Source organism: Ammospiza caudacuta, chromosome 1 (assembly GCF_027887145.1).
Source record: "Ammospiza caudacuta isolate bAmmCau1 chromosome 1, bAmmCau1.pri, whole genome shotgun sequence".
Classification (NCBI taxonomy): domain Eukaryota; kingdom Metazoa; phylum Chordata; class Aves; order Passeriformes; family Passerellidae; genus Ammospiza; species Ammospiza caudacuta.
In genome coordinates this window covers 49,231,252-49,253,424 of record NC_080593.1, presented here as the reverse complement: position 1 = coordinate 49,253,424, position 22,173 = coordinate 49,231,252, and the positions used below count along the sequence as shown (strand labels likewise).

General features: G+C 38.0%; 1 protein-coding gene across 18 annotated transcripts in view; it reads left to right on the top strand.

Moving 5' to 3' along the window:
• The window catches only part of ARPP21 (cAMP regulated phosphoprotein 21), a 145,775-nt gene that overhangs the window by 46,071 nt on the left and 77,531 nt on the right, over positions 1-22,173 (top strand). For all 18 annotated transcript variants that reach the window (XM_058819961.1, XM_058820025.1, XM_058819994.1 and 15 more), the window contains 4 exons: positions 2,815-2,959; positions 4,148-4,226; positions 5,523-5,582; positions 6,489-6,629. In XM_058819961.1, coding sequence (XP_058675944.1) covers positions 2,815-2,959; positions 4,148-4,226; positions 5,523-5,582; positions 6,489-6,629 — 425 coding nt within the window. The remainder of the gene's footprint in view (positions 1-2,814; positions 2,960-4,147; positions 4,227-5,522; positions 5,583-6,488; positions 6,630-22,173) is intronic.

Sequence of the window (22,173 nt, the reverse complement as noted above, 5' to 3'; positions counted from 1 at the left end):
GTAGTTTACAATGTACTGCACAGGACCTGTACTAAACTAGAGAGAGACTGGCAGGTGTTGAGGCTAAATCCCTATCCTTACACCAGGCAGAGGGGGGGTTCCTGTTTCACACAGCCTTTGGTCTTACCTGACTCACCAGCCTCAGCAAGGATTTCTTTGACCATCTTAAAATATTTATGAGAGATGAAATGTCTTCCTTGACCCCATCGTGTTTTCTAAGGAAGCAATTGGCTTGATGTCATTAATTTGATAGGAATTACATTTTGCTGACCTTTTACTAATGAATGTGGCTCAACTTTGCCATGGAAAGCTGGACCTGCAGGCTCCTCCCCGGGCTGGCTGAAGGATACAGGAAGTTTTGTGCCAACCAAATTGTTTTGCTTTCACTTTACAGGAGAAGTAGCTTATTTTTGGTTTGGATTTTTTTAAATTAATTTTTATTTTATCTTAATGGTTTATAAACCACAGGGAATTAATTATCAGAGAATGTACGGTACTTTGCCAGAACTACTGAGTATGGATTGTACTGCAGACTTGATGTTTGTACTTATATTTGAATACTTGCCTTCATTTTCCTGTATAGGGAAAAAACTTGTTTACCTGTATTACTTGATCTTGAGTGCTTATCCAATGGTTCACTATGTCCTTACTTAAAAGAAATGTTGCCTTTAATGTTATACTATAGACCAAGAAGTGTATTATTATTGCAATTTGAAAATCTATTTTGTTGTTCACTATACTTGTATCAATGTATTTATTAACATTGTATTTTATTATTGAGAAAAATCAATAAAAATCTGAGAAAATACATAGTAGCTTGCTTTCACGACTCTACAGCCCTTTTGTGTGTTTTTTCTAGTGCAGATCAATCAGTATTATGTTACATGTAAAATAGTATTTACTGTATGTTCATATATGTGCTTTTCTGTAAAGTCTGTCATTTTCATCAGTGCATTTTGAAGAACCACTGTGAAGTTTAGGATTAATATCCTGGGAACAACATGGCCAGTTACATTTTTCTCCTGTTGAAAAGATAGCACCACAGTCACTCTGCTCTGGGCAGGGCAGGCAATCAAGTTTATCCTTTGGGGTTATTTGGAAATAGTTGATCCAAAGTTTGTTTGAATGAGAAATCAAACTGCCATTTGAAGTGAAAGAAAGCAGGCACAGCATTAGTTCTCTGAGCACAACTGAGCAATTGAGAAAACATTTCTCAACATATGCTTATCTCAAATGACCAGGAATTCCCACTCTGCCTCTGTAGGCTCAGATTTTGTGTAAGACTGTCAGCCATGACTAAACAGAAGTAGGGGTGGTAGGTCAGGTTAAATTTTGGGTCCAGGTCTTTGTTGCTCTTTTACAATGCTTTTCATCTCAAGTCTTTTGTGCCACATTCAAATTTCACAAATAGTCAGTAATGATTAAACTGAGAAGTTACCAATTTCTGTCTTAACTGTGGCATGTTTATGCTCATGCCTTGTTTTGTTAGGATCTTGTCTTGTCTTGTGATGGCTGATTCATAGTTCTTTAAAGAATTCAGAAATGTAAAATTTGTAATAATTACTGGAAACATCTTTTGAATTCATAATGGTTCCTTAAAAGCACACCCCTTACTTTAAAGTTTTCTATTGATCTTTTGGTATGCTAGTATTCTTAGAAAAATAGTGAAGGAAGGGAATTCACTAGCATTCAAGAAAATCTGAAAATCTCAAGTATTGGTGAATTAGGTTTTCATTAACATGATGTCAAAAAAATTATCAAGCACACATGATTTTCTTCTATTAAAGAAAACTCTTTTACCAGGGAGTTTTATGACAGCTTTCTTCAAATTTGCTTTTTTACACTACTTAAAGCATATAGTTTTCTGGGGTGGCTTTTTTTCTTAAAAATAATAAAATACAGAAGTATGCTTCCTTCAATTTTGTCCAACCAGAATAGGACTTCTTGAAATACATAAATTATGCCATGGTAACTTAAAAAAAAAACAATTTGGATTTTGTTGAAACAAAACCAGTATAAAGTAATGTTGTGAGCAGGGGAAAGCAAGTTCTTTAAAGAAATTAGAAAAAGCAAACCAGCTTGATTTCTCAAACTGCTTAAAAAATAACTTTTTAAAGCTGAAGCATGTTTCAAAGGAACTCATAGTCTCTGAAATACTGGACTTGTGATGCTTTAGAGAAGTTCACTTACTAAAATGTCCTTGAAAAATCACAGGGCACATTTCCCCCCTTCTGCAGAAGACACATCTGCATATGTATTTAAATATGAATTACCTGATAAGTTAGCAAGCCCTCTTGTATACAATGGAGTATGGAATTTGGTGGCACTCTTTTACTATTAGAGCCAAAAAACTCCATCTACCTGATACTGCACTTATGTGTACAAAACAATTCATATCAACCTGCAGACTTTCTAGTGAAAGGAAAAAAGTTTTCTTTTTCAGATATCTAGCCATTGATCATCACAGAACATATGTAGTATTAAATGATATAATTAAGAAAAGCCATATGAAATGAAAAGTCATAAGGGAGAGCTACTGAAGTTTAGAATAATATAGTCCCCCTTAATAGAAGTAGCCTAAATTTTCTAATATTCAAAATATTAGAGAAGTAGTGCCTACTTACCACTAGAATTTGGCCTCTAAGATATCATCATTCACCTGGCTAAAAAGTGCCATGTTTCAAATAGGAAAGAAATGTATCTGGCTTCAACTTTTCTAGCTACACATAGTTTAATGCTGATATCTGCAGGTTGGAAGCCATGGGAAGCATACTGGATCTTGCCCATAATTTATCTATCTTTTTTCCCCAACAGGAATCAATCCAACTGCAGCTTTCAAGTTTTCCTAGCTTGCAAGAAGAAGATAAATCTAGTAAAGATGACTCCGAGAAAGAAAAAGAGAAGGATAAAAATAAAGATAAAAACAGTGAAAAAAGCAAGATCAGAATGTTATCAAAAGGTGAACTTAAAAATATTTGAATTATTCTAATTACCACTGTAGAAAGGATTGTACATTTTTGCAATTGTACATTATTTGTGTGTATGTACACAGTAAAAGTGTTTTCACACACTGAGAAAATTCAGAACCTAAAGTGTATATGTGTAAGAATGTTTTTCAAACAAATATCAGGTTGGATTTTATTTATTTTCTAATGTAAAATCAATCTTTTGAATGCTTAACTGTGTTGGTATGAACACTTAAGTATATAAATATATCTGTGATTGCATGATAAGTGTATATAGTGCATAAGACATTAATACTCTTTTATCTAGATTAATGATAATATATTGGCATGTAACTTGTGCAGTGTAGGCAGTAGAGGGTAATCCTCTTCATTATTGTTTGTCTCTCCTGGAGAATTTATCTTAAATGGTGTAAGGAAATTCATCCATGACATTTAACCTGCATTGCCATCTTCTATTATCACCTACCTAGACTTCTTCAGGAAAGACATTTTAGCTAAATTTGGCATTGCTTTTTAAAATCCTTTTATTACTCCATGGTATAAAGTTGCACTGTAATCTCCCAAAAATAATCATTGCCTACCTGGGTGTGGATCTACAGCCAGTGTGAATTGTCATTTGGCTTCAATGCCAACTTGAGGATGTGTGTGTACATTTGAGTCAGGAGATAATGCTGAAAAATTAATTCTAACTACTGTCACGCATCCCTATTACCTGCCTACTCCCAGGTGTCATTGGATTTCAGGCTTTTAATGCAAATAGAGTTCCCACTGGCATGATTCCTCATTTGCTGAGTGTACAGCATTTATTAAGTGACGCAAAGAGACGTTGATGAATAAAACTTTTCTTTCCTCATTTTAAAATGTTTTTTTAGTTGTTTAAAGGAAGAACTTGGCAAGATCTTAAATGGCATTGAAAGTTTTCTGTGTTATTAAATGACCAGCAATTTCTGGTCATTGATGTAATTGATGCCGTGTTCTCCTTGGAGTTGTACAGAGGAACAGTGAATATCCACCTGGTGCTTGAGAATGTATATCTTTCTTTGATAAACTCCAAATTACTTTTGTTTCAGAGCATATTCTTTCAGATTGTTTCTGGAAAATGGATTTTGATTTATAGCATAGTTAATTGGAACTGTTGAAATGAAATAAATGAGTGGAGGTTGTTTGTTTTTATTTTTCAGATTGCAGTCAAGAGTATACAGACTCAACAGGCATAGATTTGCATGAGTTTCTCATTAACACATTAAAGAATAACCCCAGGTAGGTATTTCATGCATTAGAGCTGACATTCCTGAAATTGTAGCTGGCAGTCTTTGACTTCTCATAGCTATACACTGTGTTTTATTTGTTCTGGAGATGGTTTTGAGGGAAAATGTAAAGGAGGTAGGCTGTTAACTGAGAACAATGGTATAAAAAGTCATCACCTATTGCTTAATTTCATTTTCAGTAACATCTGGTCTTTCTCCTTCTTTTATACAGCTCTAAGTGGTGATTGCAATAATACATTATAACTATTGTGGTTGGAGATTTGTATATGAATGTAAAGTAGCTTTCTTCTAGCAATGCTGCACACAGTTAAAATCCTGTGCTTGGTGCCAAATTTTGCTCTCAGTATTCCCATAGTTTTCATTTGGAGCTACAAGCCCATCTCATTGTTAAAGTCGCCTCTGAACGTCCAAGGAAAGATTTGTAACATTGTTATACATTGTGATTTTCAATGTTCATTTCAGCTGGATGTGTTAAATAGGTGCCATGTAATTCTGCAATTATTCCCAGGAGAACTGGGAATAACTGGGTACCTAACAGCTTGCCTAACTTCTTGCACAGATGATGGAAGGCCCTTCAATAGCTTTATCTGTGCAAAATGAGAAAGTTCAAAAGAACTAAGGAATGATGGAACTCTCTCCAGCACAGAAATGTGTGGAAATATGCTGGGGACGTTTTGAACGTTTTTGACAAGGGAGGGGAGGGAAAAGGAACATCTGAGACCTTCCAGTGAAAACCAGAGCATTTTGCCTGAGAAATACTGTGGCATTGCCTCCTGGGAACCGGAGCTCAAACGTGATGTTCTTCATTGTGCTCTCTAACTAGATTGGATGTGTCCAGCTTTTTTGCAGCAAATCAATGCCTTCTGGAATTCCAGTATGTCTCAGGAAAAATGTTTAAAATTTCTGTTGTTAGCAGCTCTTCTTGTAAAAGATCTGGCTTAGGTGGAAATCTCATTTTCTATCAAAAAAGGTTGAAAAAAGACCAAAGCTATCCATAGCAGTGAGAGTCTTTCTGTGCAATGCATTGATTGCAGCCTGTGGCTGAAAGCACTCTCAAACCATAGCTGAGCTCACAGAAGAGTGAAATCTGTATGTCAGTCAATGTGCAGAAAAGCAGGCTTTAGTCGTTTGCAGATGATCCAGGGTAAAAAAAAAGCAGGTTTGATTTATAATCAAGATGACTGACAACACTTGCAAAATAGCCTTGCTAACACCGTTATATGAATATTTTCCTCCGAAATGTCTGCTCGTAGTTGATGGTGCAAATCCTTGCATTTCTTTTTGACAGGGACAGAATGATCCTCTTGAAAATGGAACAGGAAATTATTGATTTTATTAGTGACAACAAGTAAGTTGAGTTGCACGCTTGGTTTGTTAAGTCCCGTGCGCGTGCCGCAGCGTGCGTTGTGCGAGGGACGCGCTCGTATGGACCGCAGTGCTCCTGAGGGCTGTGACTGGCACGCTGCAGGAGCAGGCTTCTGTCTCCTGCCACGTGTGGAACTGCTTGAAATAAAGTAGATATAAATGAAAACCTTTTGCTTTTCATTGTGTTGTAATTGCACTGGCTCTGCTCATTTAGATCCAAAAATGTAATTAAAGCGTTGAGTGTGGAGGATAATCAAATATGTTATCTCATGGCTTTTCCTTTGTGCTGTGTTATTCTAATGCATTGGAAAATAAAACTGAGCTTAGGTGGAGGGATTCTTGCTACTGTGTGGTCTTTATAATAAAATAGTCCTGCAGCTTTAAAATTAGAGAGTCAGAATAGCAGCAGAGGAAAGAATTATGCTGACAGGAAATAACCATTTTGTCAGTAATAGAGGGAAAAAGGGGTGTTTACTAAACTAGATCTTTCCAGAATTGCCCTGCATCTGACCTTTGGGAGAAAGGCAGAAAGCTGTTGCCAGTGTCTCAGCAAATCTGTAGGATTGGTTGCGCAGGGAGCGTGAGTGTGTGTGGGGGATTGGGGGATGAGTTCCTCCCAGCACTCAGAACTCTGACTAGGCACCGTGAAGCGTGAGCTTTGTTTGTCCCAGGGTTGCACATGGAAATGTACTTATTAGAAATTCTAGAATTAATTCCTTTTTTTTTTCTTTCAGACTTTCTGTAGCAAACATTTATATGTAAATGCATCACAGAGAAGTCTTCAGTGAGATTTTTGTCCACTGAATTGTCAAATGTATTGCTGTTTTCATTTAATTATGGCTTAGAGGGAAATTTAATTATCAATGCTATTAATTTCTTTTGTTTATAGTAATCACTATAAAAAGTTCCCTCAGATGTCGTCCTATCAGAGGATGCTAGTGCACAGAGTGGCAGCTTACTTTGGAATGGATCACAATGTGGATCAGACTGGAAAATCTGTGATTATCAACAAGACCAGCAATACAAGAATGTAAGTAACAATGCTGTTGTGTTTTTCTTTGTTCCCTTTCTCAATTCAGGAGCTGGTTTGTACCATGACTATGTGGTGTAATTTATATATATATATATAAATTTTTGTTTGTTTTTGTGGCAGCAGTGAGTGCTGTTTATTGTTTTCTAGATTGGGAAGGGAGGACAGGGTTCTCATGGTGAGGTTATCTAAGGTGATAAAAGTTACATGAGGAGAAATCAACCTAACTGGTTTCTTGCAAGAAAGCAAGGTATCTTGGAATGTCACTTTTCCTGATTTCTTAGTGCCATCACTTTGCTACAGAAGTGAGCTCTTTGCTTTGGAAGTCACCTGATACCACACAGATACATCACAAATAGCCCAAATGTATTTGGAAGATTGCCTCTTTCCTTGTTCTGGCTCTGCCTGCTTCAAGAGTCATTTTCTGCCCAGCCTGACTATTTAGGATTTGGTTTCCCTCCACTGCCTGGTGGAGGGAAATGGTGATTCCTTCCCTTTTCTTCTCCTCCCATCTTGATTCCACTTTATTTTCCCTTCAAATCTCACTGTTTGACTACAGTGTTTCTGTGAAATACAAATTCCTTCTGATGGTTCAAATGCATTGCAGAATTCCTGGCAGGTTAAACCTGTTCTGATGTAAGTTCTGTGCTTCTCCATGGACTGGTTAAAGCTCTGTAAGGCAAAACTGTGTCAAGGTAACCAAAACTCGATATGAGCTGCGGTGATGGATCCATGCCTAATCACCATCACTTATCCTGCCAAGAGCCACGTGTCTTAAACATAGCCTTCCTGTCCCTCTCTACCTATGAGCTACATAATGAAGAGGAAGTAATTACAGCTGGGTAATGAAGTTTTGGTATCTGGTATTGGAACAGGAAAGCCCCATTTGAAAATTGTGTACTTCCTGTATTCAATTAGTAGGAGAAATCTAAACATTTGTTTTATTTATATATCCAGTAGCTAGGCGATTTATTTATATCCAGTTGCAGAAAGCATTTTCTAATGTTGTTAACTTCTCCTGTAGAAGGGTGGAAGGACTTGGGAATGGTGCTGTGCAGGGCTGGGAGTTGGATTCAGTGATCCTCATGAGTCCTTTCCAACTCAGCTTATTCTGATTCTGTCACTACCAAATTCTTCGAGATCAATACACATTGGTATTTGCTATTTCACTGAGCCCTGAAAGTCTTCTATCTGAAATTTAAGATAACGGGCAGTTTATTTTAGATCCTTTTCCTGGGCTGTCCCTGAGATACTTGGATATCTGTGAAACAGTATTTGGGCATTAATATTTTTAAAGGTTTGAGTAGGGTATGCACTCACAGTTTGATTTTCAGAAGTCAAGAGAATTAGAGTAGCTCAATAAAACACCCAGGTTGCAAAGGCTTAGCCTCAGGGTCTGATAATACCTGCCCCCTACAAGGGCTGTCTTTGGTTTTGAGTAAGAAAAACCTTGGTATGCAGCAATCTGGTGTTCAGTTTTGAGCTGAAAACGAGTCCCCTCTTAAACAGAACACGATCAATCATATTTGAATGCTCTTTAGGCATTCCTCTCTCTTTTACAGTCCTCCCTTTTCCCTTCACATCTTTGTCACTGGTGTAGTGAACCAACTGCTACAGACCTTTCCTTGCAGCATTGCCTTCTCCTGGTTGACTTGGTAATGGAATAACACTAACACATTAATATCTGTAAATGCCTTGCTCTGTTGTGTGGCTTTCATCTCACAGACGGGCAGCACTGGAAGCACTGTTGGAAATGCTTCTGGAGAGGACACTGAAGCCTTCTTCAACAGTCAGGGCTTTATCTGAGTGCTCTGGTGAAGCTGTGGCTTCATGCATGGTGGGAGTGAGCAAGCAAGGCCATTTGCTAGGTATGAACTGCCCTTCTTGCAAGCACAGCAGGCAGGCTCTTGTAGGGATATAACAGATCAAATGGCCTTTTCAGCTGTGCTCTTGCAGACTGGAGATGAGGTCGTTGAAGATTGGTGCTGACACCATTCCTGTCTAGATATTCCAGAAATAAACATAGGGGTTTGCCCCTCTGTTGACTGTAATTACAGCTGTTTTGCAAGCACCACACAAGCCACAAGCTGCTGCTTTCTTCCCTCTTCAGTAATTTGGTGGTAGGTAACTGGATTATGTGAAGCCTATATTGCCTTGTGGTTTTTCCAGTGTGTTACTTACATTATTTTGATATTACCATAAAATAAAGCTTTTGTGAAGTGGCTGTTTCTTTTCATAACTGGAGGAGATGGCATGTTTTTTTTAAAACGTCCTTGGCTCTGACAGAAAATAGTTTGTTATTATCTGGCATGAATAAGGGCTGATGAGATTTTATTATCCTCAGCAAATATTGTGTAAGTTCCACATCTGAAAGCGTCTAATGTGATTTCATATGTTCTGCATTTCACTGCTCTCAGAGGAGACAGTTTTGTGCAGTTTCAAATCAACACCAAATACTGGGAATGTGTTGACTCTATTAATTACTGCTTGGACAGTATCCAGAATACCGGAGAATCTGAAGAGCGTCTGAAACGCTGTTCAACATGGTTATGTTGTGCTGTAAGCCTGAGCCTTGATGGCTTCATGTGAATTTATGGAGAGGCCCCACAGACAGATGCTCTGAAGATTTGCATTTGGGCAATAAATTATCTCTTTATGGCATGCTGTTACCAAACTACTTTAGCTACTGCTGTGGAGAGAGAAGAATATTCTTGCATGCTCAGGAATTCATAAATTCTGCACTGGCTGTGACTTCTGTGCTTGTTTGAGAGGAGCGTATGACTCTGCAGTGTCGCCCTGTGGGCTTGAATAAGCACCTTGTGTTTATTTCTTTGGCTGAGTGAGAGTTCATGTCACATCTCTGCTCCCACTTGCAGGCGATGAGTTCTTCCCTGGTTGCAGGTGATGAGTTCTTCCCTGGCCCCTGGCAGTGAGGTGCAATATTTCTGCTCAGCAGAGACCTCCCATGATCGCTGCCTGCAGGTGCTTGGAGGTGCAAGTGTCAAAAGAGTTAATGGTTTTGAGATGAAAGAGCTGGTTGGAAAGCTCTGGTATCAGTGTTCCTTATGGGTGCCTTGGAAAGGCGTAGTGTGTGTCAGTCAGGGGATGAGCATATGAATGAAGCAGATCAGGGCATTTCGTGGCTTTCATCAACTGGCTGTCCTAGGGCAATGTGCATCCACTTTTATGTACCTATGCCTGTAAAGTACCTACTTTACAGAGGTTTGGAACATGAGAAAGTGTTTATTGAAGAAGTCATAGCTGGAGGGAGGGCTGCGACTTCTCCTGTTCATCCGTGCTGCTTTACAAAGAGGGGGAAAAAAAAAAAGATGGTAAAAATTCATTAGGATCTGAATCTCTGGGAGTGCTATCCTGCAGCTTTCATGAACTCTCGGTGAAGTCTCTCTTAAAAATGCAGTCAGACAATAATGGCAATTTTTCAGGCCGAAGAGTATTTATAATGAAGAGCTTACTCTAAGAATCTAAGATGCCTTTTTTTTTTCTTTAATTTTATTGGAATGTGAATGAAGCCTGCTGTTTTCAGTGCTTTTTTTTTAAGAAATGAAATGTTAAAAGACAATGAGGACCTCAACCACCTAAGTGTTTATTGACCTTAATAAAGTTAAGTCTCTGTATTCTAGCTTTCATTAGAGAATAGTGGATTTTCAAAACCAATTTTCCTTTCATATGAAGTGCTTAGTCCTGCCTAACTAAATCAACCAATTTTTGAAATCTTATTCTCAGCAGTATATATGAGAAAAATTGATTAGAAAATCAAGGAGGATTTTGTTGTTATATTGTTTCCATAGTCAAAGAACTCAAATACTACTTAAAATGGGAAGTCTGCCTTGCTCAGTATGAAACTGCTCTTGTGTCACTGTTCTAATGTATATTTGTCTATCATCTGTGTCTGCCTGTCATCTATCTAAAGATGCACAGAAATGTATGGGGAACTTAAGAAAGTGAAATTTGATATAAAGAAGTTTGGAATTGAGGCAATATGTTGGGGCATCCTCTTTTTGGGGGCAAAAAATGTGTACGTGCCACCTTCTGTTCTGCGTATTCCTCGTAATTCCTATCAAACAACTGGAAGTACTTCAAGGTTTTTTGCAGACCCATTCATATTGTGAACTGTATTAGTTCAATCAGATTCATTGATTTGGTTATCTGTAGCTAGGTGGAGAAATGTAGGGGAAACATGTTTGGTGTGCTTGGTAAATTGAAAGGGTTTTCATTTGGTTGAGATCATCAGCCATGTGACAAGCATGTCTGTACCACAGCCCACACATGCATTCATGTACTTGTTTTATAGACATGTGAGTGGCAGGGCCCATCAGAATCGAGAAGGTGGGATGCTTATGATATATAATGCTGTGTTTAGACATTTTCATATATTCTGAGGGTGTTTATAGCTATTATGAACTTCATACCGATGCTCACATCCTCAGTTCTGACTATTTTGTTTTTCAGGAGTATTGTGAGTTATAATCCTTGTGATGCATGGGTTTTTTCCTACTCTGTTAATACTATACTGGCTCAGTTGGGCTGTGTTTTGTTGTCTTTGAGATGCTTCAAAAACTTTAAGAAATATTAAGCTGTTTTGTGCATTACAGGGGTTCCTTTTAATCTAGAAATGAACTATATCAGCAAAAGGAGACTTAATGTTCAAGTTGTACTTTGAATAACCTGCAAGGCTTTTGTAATTTGGCATACAATCTATGTTATTCTGCCTCCTCTGTGTAAGAGTGGTTTGAATCAAAAGCAAAAAAGAAAAGTTCTTGTTTGGTTTGTATTGTGTATTCACTGAGTGATTTTGCTGTAGATAATATCTATATTAGTAGAGGTGCACTGTAACAATATCACTATCTTCAGAGTCTGAACTTTTTTACAGGATCCTACAGGCATGTCAGTAAAATGGCATTCACTGAACATGGCAATTTCAATGCAGAATTGATTCTAGAATTTCTTTTACACAAGGCTGAAGTCCAAGAAGGCTTTCTTGAGATACCAAGTGTTACAGCCTTTGGAGCATGCAGAAAAGTACACCTTTCCCCTTGACTGAGTAAGGTATTCAATGTAAATGACTTTAATTTCTTTCTAAGCTATTGTTTGGATGGGACATTTTAGCAATATGGGAGTAGTGACAAATATATACCTGAAAGTGAATACCTTTTTTGTGAACTCTCAGTCAAAGCAGTTTGATGTTTGCCAGAGCATTTGAATAACAGTTTTGTTACCCTCCCTATTGTAAACCAGAATGGTTACCTTGCAAATGGTTTGCTTAAATTCCATCTGCATTTAAGCACCTTATGCTATTCTTAATTATCATATATGTACTGAGAGGAATGATCTCATGAGAGCAGAATTGCTTTTATGAGCCACATGATGCATGAAAACATACATGAACACCCTTATTTCTGGTTTCATTATTTTCATTGGAGTCTGGCATTGCATTTTTTTCTCTTAGAGGGCCTATGGAGTCAGAGGACCTTGTTTTCCTGTTGTACTTACCTCTTTTCCATCTTTGCTGCAGAAGAGTTACTCCTTGACTATTAAGAAATAAACAGAAACTGGAGATATCCAGATGTCCCCACTATATACAATTTCTGTTGCTCAGTCAGTATTACCATGTTCTCTGCTACAAATCTGTAGAGAAATAAAAGGGTGCACAGTAGATGTATGCAACTAAAACAAAGAAACTGTAGCTGAGAAATAACACTGTAATTGGCTGACACATTTTGGATTAAGATGAACTAATATGTAATGTGACTAATAATTCAGTGAGAACATCAATAAAAGAATAATGTATAATAAAAACTTAATTTGCAGCTACACTGTAACATGTGTAGCATTTAAGTAACAGATCACATTGGTTTTCATAGATTTGAGGGTTTTTCATTATAAAAATAATCAGTTTACTTCAGTCAGAGATTCAATTATTAACATGATTAGAAAAAAAATGTTTATTTTGTTAATGATAGTTGAATTATGAGAGCTTTTTATTTTCAGCAAGCATTCTGTCATTTGAGTCATATTTCTCTTTTGCATGAAAGATACAGATGAAAAAACATAGATTCGTAGAACACTTGAAGCTGAGTTGAATTTGACCCTTAAATACTGCCTTCATTCTTTCTTCAGTGTAAACTGTATATTGGACCCATAAGAATTTACTTATTCTGTAAATGAGATGTTAGGGTTAATGAACCAGTTCTAATAGCCCCCATATTAAATTTTCATCTAATGTAATTTATTAAAACTAAATTGTTTATAATGAAGGTGGACATGTGCTTTTTACAGCTGTTCTAAGCTGTGATGAAACACTGGTCAAGTGTTAATCAGAAGATATCTATGTTATATCTTCTTCTATTTTTTTCTTCCTTTTAATCTTTTTAATCCACTCTACTTAATAGTATAAGTTTTATTAAACCTAGAAGGTTACTGTCACCTGCTTTGTGTGGGTAGATGGAAGGTTGCCCAGGAAGGGAGTGCTATGGAATAGCAAGTAGGTAATTTGGTTGAAGGAAGCTCATTCTTGCATGAGTAATTAATCCTTATGCTCCTTCACACTGTAGTAAGAAAGTGCTCATTAATCAAGATGCTGTTTGGTCACTTACACTTTCATATCACTGGGGAGAGATCTGGAAATCTGAGATGACCCCTGTGCTTTCCTCAGAGCTAACAGTGCATCCATAGTAGGTGAAGTAATGGTTTTATGTCTGAGCATTTCAGAAATAAGGCGTTGAAATTTCAGCAAGTAAATTTTAGAGGTGGTTTAGATTTATTATATAATTGTCTTTTGCAATATTCTGTAGCCTGCCACATTTTTTAACACCGGAAATAGGACTCATAGAAATGTAAAAAGTATTACGAGTTTAGAGAAGTCTTTGTCCATTGTTTCAGCTTGCTGTTTCCAGGATAGCCTTGTGAGGCTGTCTCTGACAGTTTATTAGAAACAGGCCCTCTTCTTCAGGCCAATGATTGTTCAGAGTATGCCTTCTGATCCACGAGTCTTCCTGCTAGAGTTGGCAAAAATGTTCGTGGCATGAAGCAGAAGTCAGAACAAGAATTTGTTATGGTATTAATGTGTATTTGTGAGGCATTTCCAGAGGACTGATAGTTTCTTTGTTAGTCTGCTGGATTTTGGTGAACCATCTTCAAATCTTCAGCAGTCTTCAAATCTTGATTTTGCTTCCTTTTTCTCTCTCTCTTACGTGTTAATTTTTGAACTTCTGAAATAGAAAAGTGTAATTTTAAATAGATCACAGCAGTTATGCAACACTGTAATTTTCAGCCACTTACAGAATATGCCACATCCTTAAAATCAGATATTAATGAATTCCATAATAAACTGTGCTACCACTTTTGAGCCTCTATTAGCTGGAAATAAATTGGCACTGTGCAAGATGTTCAGTCTCAATAGACACCCTGAATATCAAGAATTAAATCCAACAGGGGAGAAAGCAGCAGAAGCCCGTCCCTCAGTAAAGAAATAATCTCAGTTTGATCACAGGAGGACAGCAGAGCATTTTGAAGCTCCTAAAATGGTCTCTGCCTGAGAGAGGATGTTGTGCTTCTGCCCTGTCTATCAGAAGAGCTGGTATTTGCATGTTCCCTTGGCCTGCAGGCTTTCTCCCATGTGTTCAAAGCCTGTGTCCTGGCCCAAGGATACTGGGCAAAATATTGAAGTTTGCACTCCAGCAGATGCTCAGGGAGCCAAGTACTGTTTTTGCATCCATATCTTAAAACAGGATGATTTTCTGGAAATAAGTTTTAGGAAAGCTTGTGAGGGTCATGAATTGTGCAGTGATGCCTCAACATTAGATTGTATCTTTGACATCCCTCAGAATCTGACCCCCTGTTTGTTCCACACACAACATAATTTGGCATGAAAAAGATTTCTGTAGCATCTTGATGGATGGGCAAAGGTGACATAATAAAACCTCATAGGCACTGAAGGAAAAATGCTTCCATTATGCATTCCTGCCTCCTTTTTTCAGTCCTTCCAGACTTATTAGCAACCCCAATTAGAGGGGAAGAATGCCTGTGAAAATAACTTGTGATTTTCTACATCCCTGTTTAATAATTGCTGAACATGTTTAGAGGCCAGCTGCTGTTCTGAAAAAAATGATAAAGAATATATGGTCTTATTCTGGGAAAGTAGAGCATTTGGATTTTGTAGATTCCCCCCTTCGTTCCACAGAGAAGGCAGCACCTTGAAGAACCATCTTGTACAGGATTGATTTTTCTTTTATAGCTTTTTATGTGCTTTTACCATCATAACAGAAGTTCTTAGTGACTCATATGATAAAAGCAGCAATCTGTTAATGAGGCATTTACCTTCAAATGCTTGCAATGCCATCTTGAGTGGTTTTAAGTATTAAGTTGTGATAATATAACTGTAATGTACTTTAACAATTATCTCTATTTAAATTCCCATTCTAGCTTTTTGAAAACATGTTTTAGCATCCATCAGACCATAAACACATGAAACGTATTTGAAGGGTGCAATTTCAGGCCCTCGTTCTTGAAAAATGTTGTTCTGATAGAATTTAATCCACTAATTTAAACTGATGGGCTGGAATTCTGCCTTTTTCACTAAGTTGGGTGATGAACCTTTTGACAGTGATTATATTTGCTTCCATGGTCTGTGAATTCTCTAACTCTCAGATTATGTTCCTGTGCCTCCATGATCAAAACAGGCATTTGTACTGCAGATAGAATAGGGTTTTGCCCCTCAGGGTGCAAAGCAAAGAGACAGTAATGCTTGCATAGTTTTACTATAGTGGTAATGCAGAACCCTAGGAGAGCCTTCAGCCTAAAACCAAAAAAAACACACAGCAGGCAGATATAGTAGATATTCACAAACTAGCACAGCAGGGAAGGTCACCATACTGTGTCACAGCATGCCTTCAAAATAGAGGCCAATGTGATGTTGGACTGAGCAATCCATTTAATTAAAGACAAGTGTAAATAACAGGAAAACACTGTTGAACCATCAGAGCACCTGCATAAGAGTGCCCCAAATCTTCGCGACTTCTTTGAATCCTGTCTGCAGCAGTGACTCTCTCCCGCTCTTGCTGCTCTGTGGCTTTCCTCATGGCATCCTTCTGTAAGATCCTTTTGGTCAGTTACTCATTTTGTTTGCCAGATGGTGATTCTGAGAGTACCCCAGGTGGCGCTTTTCCCACTCCTAGCCCCATTACCATACCTATTTTTTGGTTTTTGTTGCCATTCATTCAGGAGAGGAATATTAATCTGCTGCCCTATGTAATATGCATTAAATTAACATTGCATTGCAAATACAAAGTTCAATTTTTTTGGGCTCCTGCCCATCTCAGTGATCTCCCCTTTTGAACTTGCATTCCTGTGTGGAGTTCTTTCAGACAGCTGCCTGGCTATTACCTGTGAGGCTTTTGCAGATGACATACACTAAGTGCTTGCGAGATTTTTTAACTGCATCAGGCACTGTAATGGCAAACCCATCTTTTCCACACATGGTGAGGCTGCTGCTTCTTTTGAAAGGCATCTTGCAACAGCCTGTGTGCTGTGGGGCTGTCAGAAACATATGCCTCATAATAAAGATTTATGTGCTGTATAGAAATCAGCCCTGACAATACCAGACTGTTTGTGAGCTGTGCTGATGCAGTGACTAAGCCTTCAGAATTGTAACATTCAAAGCTCTTGCTTGTCTCTTTCCATTTATCCTTTTGGTGTGGAGTCTGTTCTTCCTGACTCTTAGACAGTTATTTCAGAGCTAATTAACTTATTTTAAATGAGTGCAGGCTTTTTTTCCCCCTAGTATTTCATTTCTTATCTCCTGTGCAAATAGAGGTCTATGAAACTGCATTAGTTTGCTTGGCAGACTCAAGGAAATGCCCTGCTACTTCCTTAGTCTGTGTATCATAATAGCTATTACCATTCTGCAATATGTTATTAAAATCCGTAATTTGATTAAATAGTGAATACCTGGTTAAGGTAGTTAGAGCTTGGGGTTTTTTCATTACCACTTACAAGGGCTGACTCATAATCAAAAGCGTTAAATGAGCATGTAATGAGGAATTCTCCTTAAAGAGTCCGTGTGAAAAATATGCGTGAGGGATGAACTCTGTTTTCTGTCATCCAGAGATAAATTGAGAGGAACTCTTCTACTGAAGTGAATGGAAGTAGCTCACATTAAAATCACCATAATGATAGAAGAGTAAAAAAATCATCTAATGCCATCAAAATCTTCTTTTATTTTCCTTCCTGAAACACATAAATACTTTGCTGCTTACTCCAGCTTTACCATTTCCAAAATACAAACTTAATTGTAAGGAATGAGTCCAGAAAAGGACCTTTGGGGCCCTGCTTTAGTAAGAACTGCCCACAGCTTTTAAGGAACTATAACATCAGAAAGGAAAACAGCCAACTCATAAAAGAAAGAACAGACACAAAAACCATCTAAAAGGTACTGATGGAGGTTTGCTCTGCTATGGACTTTTTTACTGTACAACTGATTAAGTGTTTCACAAAATGACAGCATGGTTAAGGATGGAAGGATTCTGGAAGTCCTCTTGTCCAATTCCTGGTCAAGCAGCACTGCCTGGACCAGTTGCCCAAGACGATGTCCAGGACCATGCCTAGGATGGAGACTCCACCCCCTGTCTGGGCAGCCTGTGACAGTGTTTGGTCACCCTCACAATGAAACAATTCCAAGCCCAGAAATAAGAAACTTACCTTGAAGTGGCCATTACAGTATTCTGCCAACACCAAAGTGAGGCTGAAAGATTTGGCATGATCAAGATTTGGCTGCCTGGGAAGGAGCACAGTCACAAGAAAGGGGGACACAGTACTGCCATGAGATTGTACCTGCCTACTCCCCCCAGGTCTGGACCTGATATTGCACACAAGCATGTAGAACTGCTCCTGATCCAGGGAAATACACTGGGTAGTAGGGTTAATGATGCCTATTACATATTGTGTCTGGCCTTGGGTTAAACTGATCACTTGACAAAAAGTGATCTCTTTTTACTGTGGGGAAAAAAAAAAATAGAGATTAGGAAAAGTCTAAGGTGATGGGAGCAGACTTTGCAGAAGTTTACAGATGCACAGAGAGTTCTGGGAAGCTTTTAATAGTGAAATGTTTGGGTGCTGCAGGACACCTGCTGAAGCTGGCAACCTGGAGATATGCTGGTGGCACCTACCTGAATGTCATGGTGCTACTTTTCTGGGCAGGATGGGGAGGAGAGGCTGTCTTGGCTGCTCAAAGGGCCTGTGCTTTCTGCCAGATCTGGGAGTGACAAGGGGACTGTCCCTGAGGATTTGCTGAGTTACTCTCAGGTCCAGTCTCTGTTAAACATTTGTAGTGCCTGATCAAAAGCTTTACCGGGAAGGAAGAAATAGTTCTGCATTTTGTTCAGAACCATATTGCCAGAAAGGTGAGTAAGCTACCTGAGAACTGTTAAGAGATATGAAATGAATTCATATGCAGTTGTGGTCTTGTGAAGTTGCATTTTCAGGGCACAGATGTTTTGCTTCCGCCCATATCGTCAAGTAATAAAAATTTGAATGATCAAAAGGTTATATTAAAGAAAAGCAAAACAAAGGAAAAAACACACCAGACTTTACATCTTTTTAGCCTGTGTGCTTTCCCTCTCCCTTTATGTTGGTTTCTGAGCCTTTAAGGTATAACTGGGTCATACTTTTTGGCTTTCTCAGTAGAGTCCTCAAATTACAAAAATCCCATTCATTTAAAAGGTACTTATTCCTTAAACTTCTTTTTCTGGAGTACTAGTAGGCTTTGAGATTCTCAAGTGGTGCATGAATTCCATGGGGGGTAAATTAAATACTGAAAGGGCTAAATGAAATCCTGTCTTACAGGTAGATAGCACTGCTTTTAGGCAAATATTTGCATATCTTTTGTCCTGCACATGGCTCTTACCAAGTAGATGGATGTACTGTTATCCATGGTCAACCCACCAGTATAGTACAGGTATTGTAGGTTGTTTTGTTATGTGATTTTTATTTTTTTTTTAAGATCCCTAAACAGTGATGAGTAGTTGAGTTAGTGATGATGCCTTCTGAAGTTCTCAATGTCTCTTCAAAAAGGCTGTGCAAATCCCATTTTTAAAATTACACGATTTTTTTTTTTTTAGGACTTGATGACAAAATTTAGGTATCCAGTGTGGTAATAGTGAAGAAGTTCCTGATTTTTTATGGGTTTGTAGTAATAATAATAATTGTAAATCTTGCTTTGATGACAGCAAGAACTTAGTTCATGCCATACTAAAAATAATCTTGATAAATTCACTCCCTTAAATGCATGAACACAGTCTGATAAATTGTGCTGACTACTAGTGGCAGTATCAGCAAAAAAAGCTCAGAAGAGTAAATATGATTGTTATTAATTTAGGACTCGCATTAATTCGCTTCATCTGCTGTATTATTGTAATTATATACTGTATGACACTACACTACATCTTACACAAAATTGTGCATTATTTTCCTTGTTTTTAAGCAGTTGATTCCCCTGCAAATTCTTAAACTAATGTAACAGTTTTCCCCAGAATAACCACAATGTTTCTGGTTCCTTACAGCAAATGCATTATGCTGTTACAGGGAACTTTATAACTGGGAATGTGGAATTTACCCTGGCTTCCATCCATGGAACAGACCAAAACCATTTCAGTCAACCTGTTCTCTACCCAAGTGATTCAGAACCATTTGGTTTCACTTACTGGTTTTAAGCATTGTTTGCCATCTGTATCCCACTAATAATTTATTTGTACAAGAGATGTTGAAAAAGAAAATGCAGTAGCCAGTATTAAAGAGAAAAACAAGCACATGTGTGAATATCTTCTTTAAAATAGTCTACATTTCTTTATACTGATGATTTTCGGTGTTTGAGGGAGCCCTGCAGGTTGGTGTGCCTGGAGACAGTTGCTGGCGGGATATCCTAGATCTCACATGACAGTCTTCCCTCAGGCTTTGCATCCCTATGAACTGAGCTATTGTATTTGCTGGGAATGCCCGACAAAGGCAGGAATGATGAATCTGACTCCATGTTCTCAGAAGCCTAGTTTGTTACTTTATAACATTGTATTATATATTAAAGAATACTATACTAAACTGAAGAATACAGAAAGGATACTTCCTAAATGCTAAAAAGACAATAATGAAAACTCGTGACTCTTTCCAGAATGTCGGCACAGCTTGGCCCTGATTGGCCAAAGAGCCAAAACAACTCACACCAGAATCCAGTGAAACAATCACCTGTGGGTAAACAATCTTCAAACACATTCCACATGAGCAAAACAGAGGAGAAGCAAATGAGATAAGAATTGTTTTTCTTTTCTCTGAGGCTTCTCAGCTTCCCAGGAGAAAAATCCTGGATGAAGAGATTTTTGCAGAGTGTGTGAATGCCACGCTGAGCTGATCATACTCTTTGTGACCTTGCTGGCAGCAGTGGCCCAGAGCTGCAGAGGTGGCTGAGAGGGGTGGACCTTCTCATGGTGCTGAAGGTACCCTGGTGCTCCAAAGTGCTCTGCACATTTGCAGAGTCTCTCTGCTCATGCAAATTTCTTTTCAGGACTGGAGATTGACCACCTGCTGGGCTTGCAGATTAATTTTATTAGCAGGCACCTACTGGATCAATAATTTTGACTTGTGGTTTGATCATATATTTTTCTCTTATGAAAAACAAAAACATTCTATAAATAGTAAATGAATTGAAAATGGGATTTAAAATTTAAAATAGTGCTATGAAATATGAAAAGAATGTTATTGCTTAAATAAGTTAGTAATTGGAGGAGACATTTTTTTCAAAATCTTTTCAAGGTTTTTTTCTCTGATTTTTTTCTAATTACTTTTTCCCTGAATTTTAAAATCTAATTAATTTCTTTTTCTTTGCAAATGATAGATATTCAGTTGATAGTTTACAGCTCTAAATTTTACACTGATGGTACAGAAATTTTGTTTGTGCTTCAGGATGTAAAACCAGAAAAATAACAATTCTCAGATAGTCCTGTGAAAGCAAAATATATGAGTGAAGGAATCTTCATTTCTGGCTGCACAGGCATAGCACTTATTAATGGGAGCAAAGGGAGAACAACCCACGTAGCAATCCACTAGTGGGGCATTGTAGCCTTTCTGTTTATGAGGAAACATAATGAATGACTCATTAGATTATGAAACTACTATGCAGAGAGCCATGGTCCTCTGGGCTTTTCCTGAATAAGGCTAGTAGGGCAACCAGAGGATCTAGTGACTTGGGCCCTATAGCTATGGATGGTGGTCAGAGGTTTCTTTATTTGTCAAAATCTGTGGAAATTGGGATTTGTTGCTTTGCGTGTTTTGTTGCTTTGTCACAAAAATGGCAAATTGTGGGCAGATGTGAAAGTGCTCAAAATTCATAAAGAAAGAGAGGCAGGATAGCTGGTGTGCCTTACTATTGAATTTCTTACATTTTATTACAACTGTTTCCTGTATATCTGACAATGAATTGTTATGGACTGCAATTATGGCGTGAATGTGTGCTGTATTTTGATTTGAAATCCATAACACTGTAACAACAAAATGGTTGCTGATTTATGCTTCTGGTTTAATTTTCTGTTTTGAAATAAGATGAAGATGAGAGGTTTTTTTAAAGGTTGTCGAGGACTCTTATTTGCAAAAGCACTTACTTCTTTAAATTCTGCCTTTTGATTTCTTCACCATTGCTTGTATTGATGTCAGCAGAAGCTTCATGTCTTGTTTGTGTGGGTATCTAGACATGAGCATCCCCTGGCACCACTGCAGTTGGCAGCTCTTTCAGCACTGAGCACAAGGCTTGTGTTCCCTGACAAATCTCATGGTGTATTGCTGCTTTTAAAACACAGTTTGTGCAGTTATAGCCACTCAGGTGATGGCAACATAGAAATGTGAGCTCAGTTCTTGAGACCATTGGTGACCCTCTTGATGGGGTTGGGCTTAAGACTCTGCAGGTTTAAACACTGCAGGCTTAAAACAGGCTTAAACACCACTCTGGGAATGGTGCAGGCTGGAGGAGCTACGAAGCATTGCCTGTGACCAACTTGGCCACATAAGTTGCTTCTTAAAGTTCTCTTTTTGCACAAGACGGGGTGATATCAGATACTGCTTTTTGCACAAGGTGAGAACATGGAATGGCATCATAATATCTTATAAACCTGAAAACATTGAGCCAAAACTCTGATGTTTGACTTTGTAAATAAATAACTAAATAAGTAAATGAGTTTAAATCAGTGAACTAATTGATGCTCTATGATTGTTCTGGAGTATTCTTCCCACTTAGTGGTGATGAGATAAAATTTTGTTTAAGCAAAATATCATCAGTCACTCCCTTTACTGGTTTTGCTTACCAGGAATGCGGAAACTCTTGAGTGTCTGGTTTTGATTTTGTGATTTTTAAGATTCCTACCAGTTTTTTCCTTGCTTTTCAAGATGGATAGACCTTACTAAGCGGCAGTGTTGCCAGAGATCCCAGCTACTGAAGGAAGCAAATTAACATACAGTATGGTAATTTGTTTTCCCTGTCCTTCAGTCACAG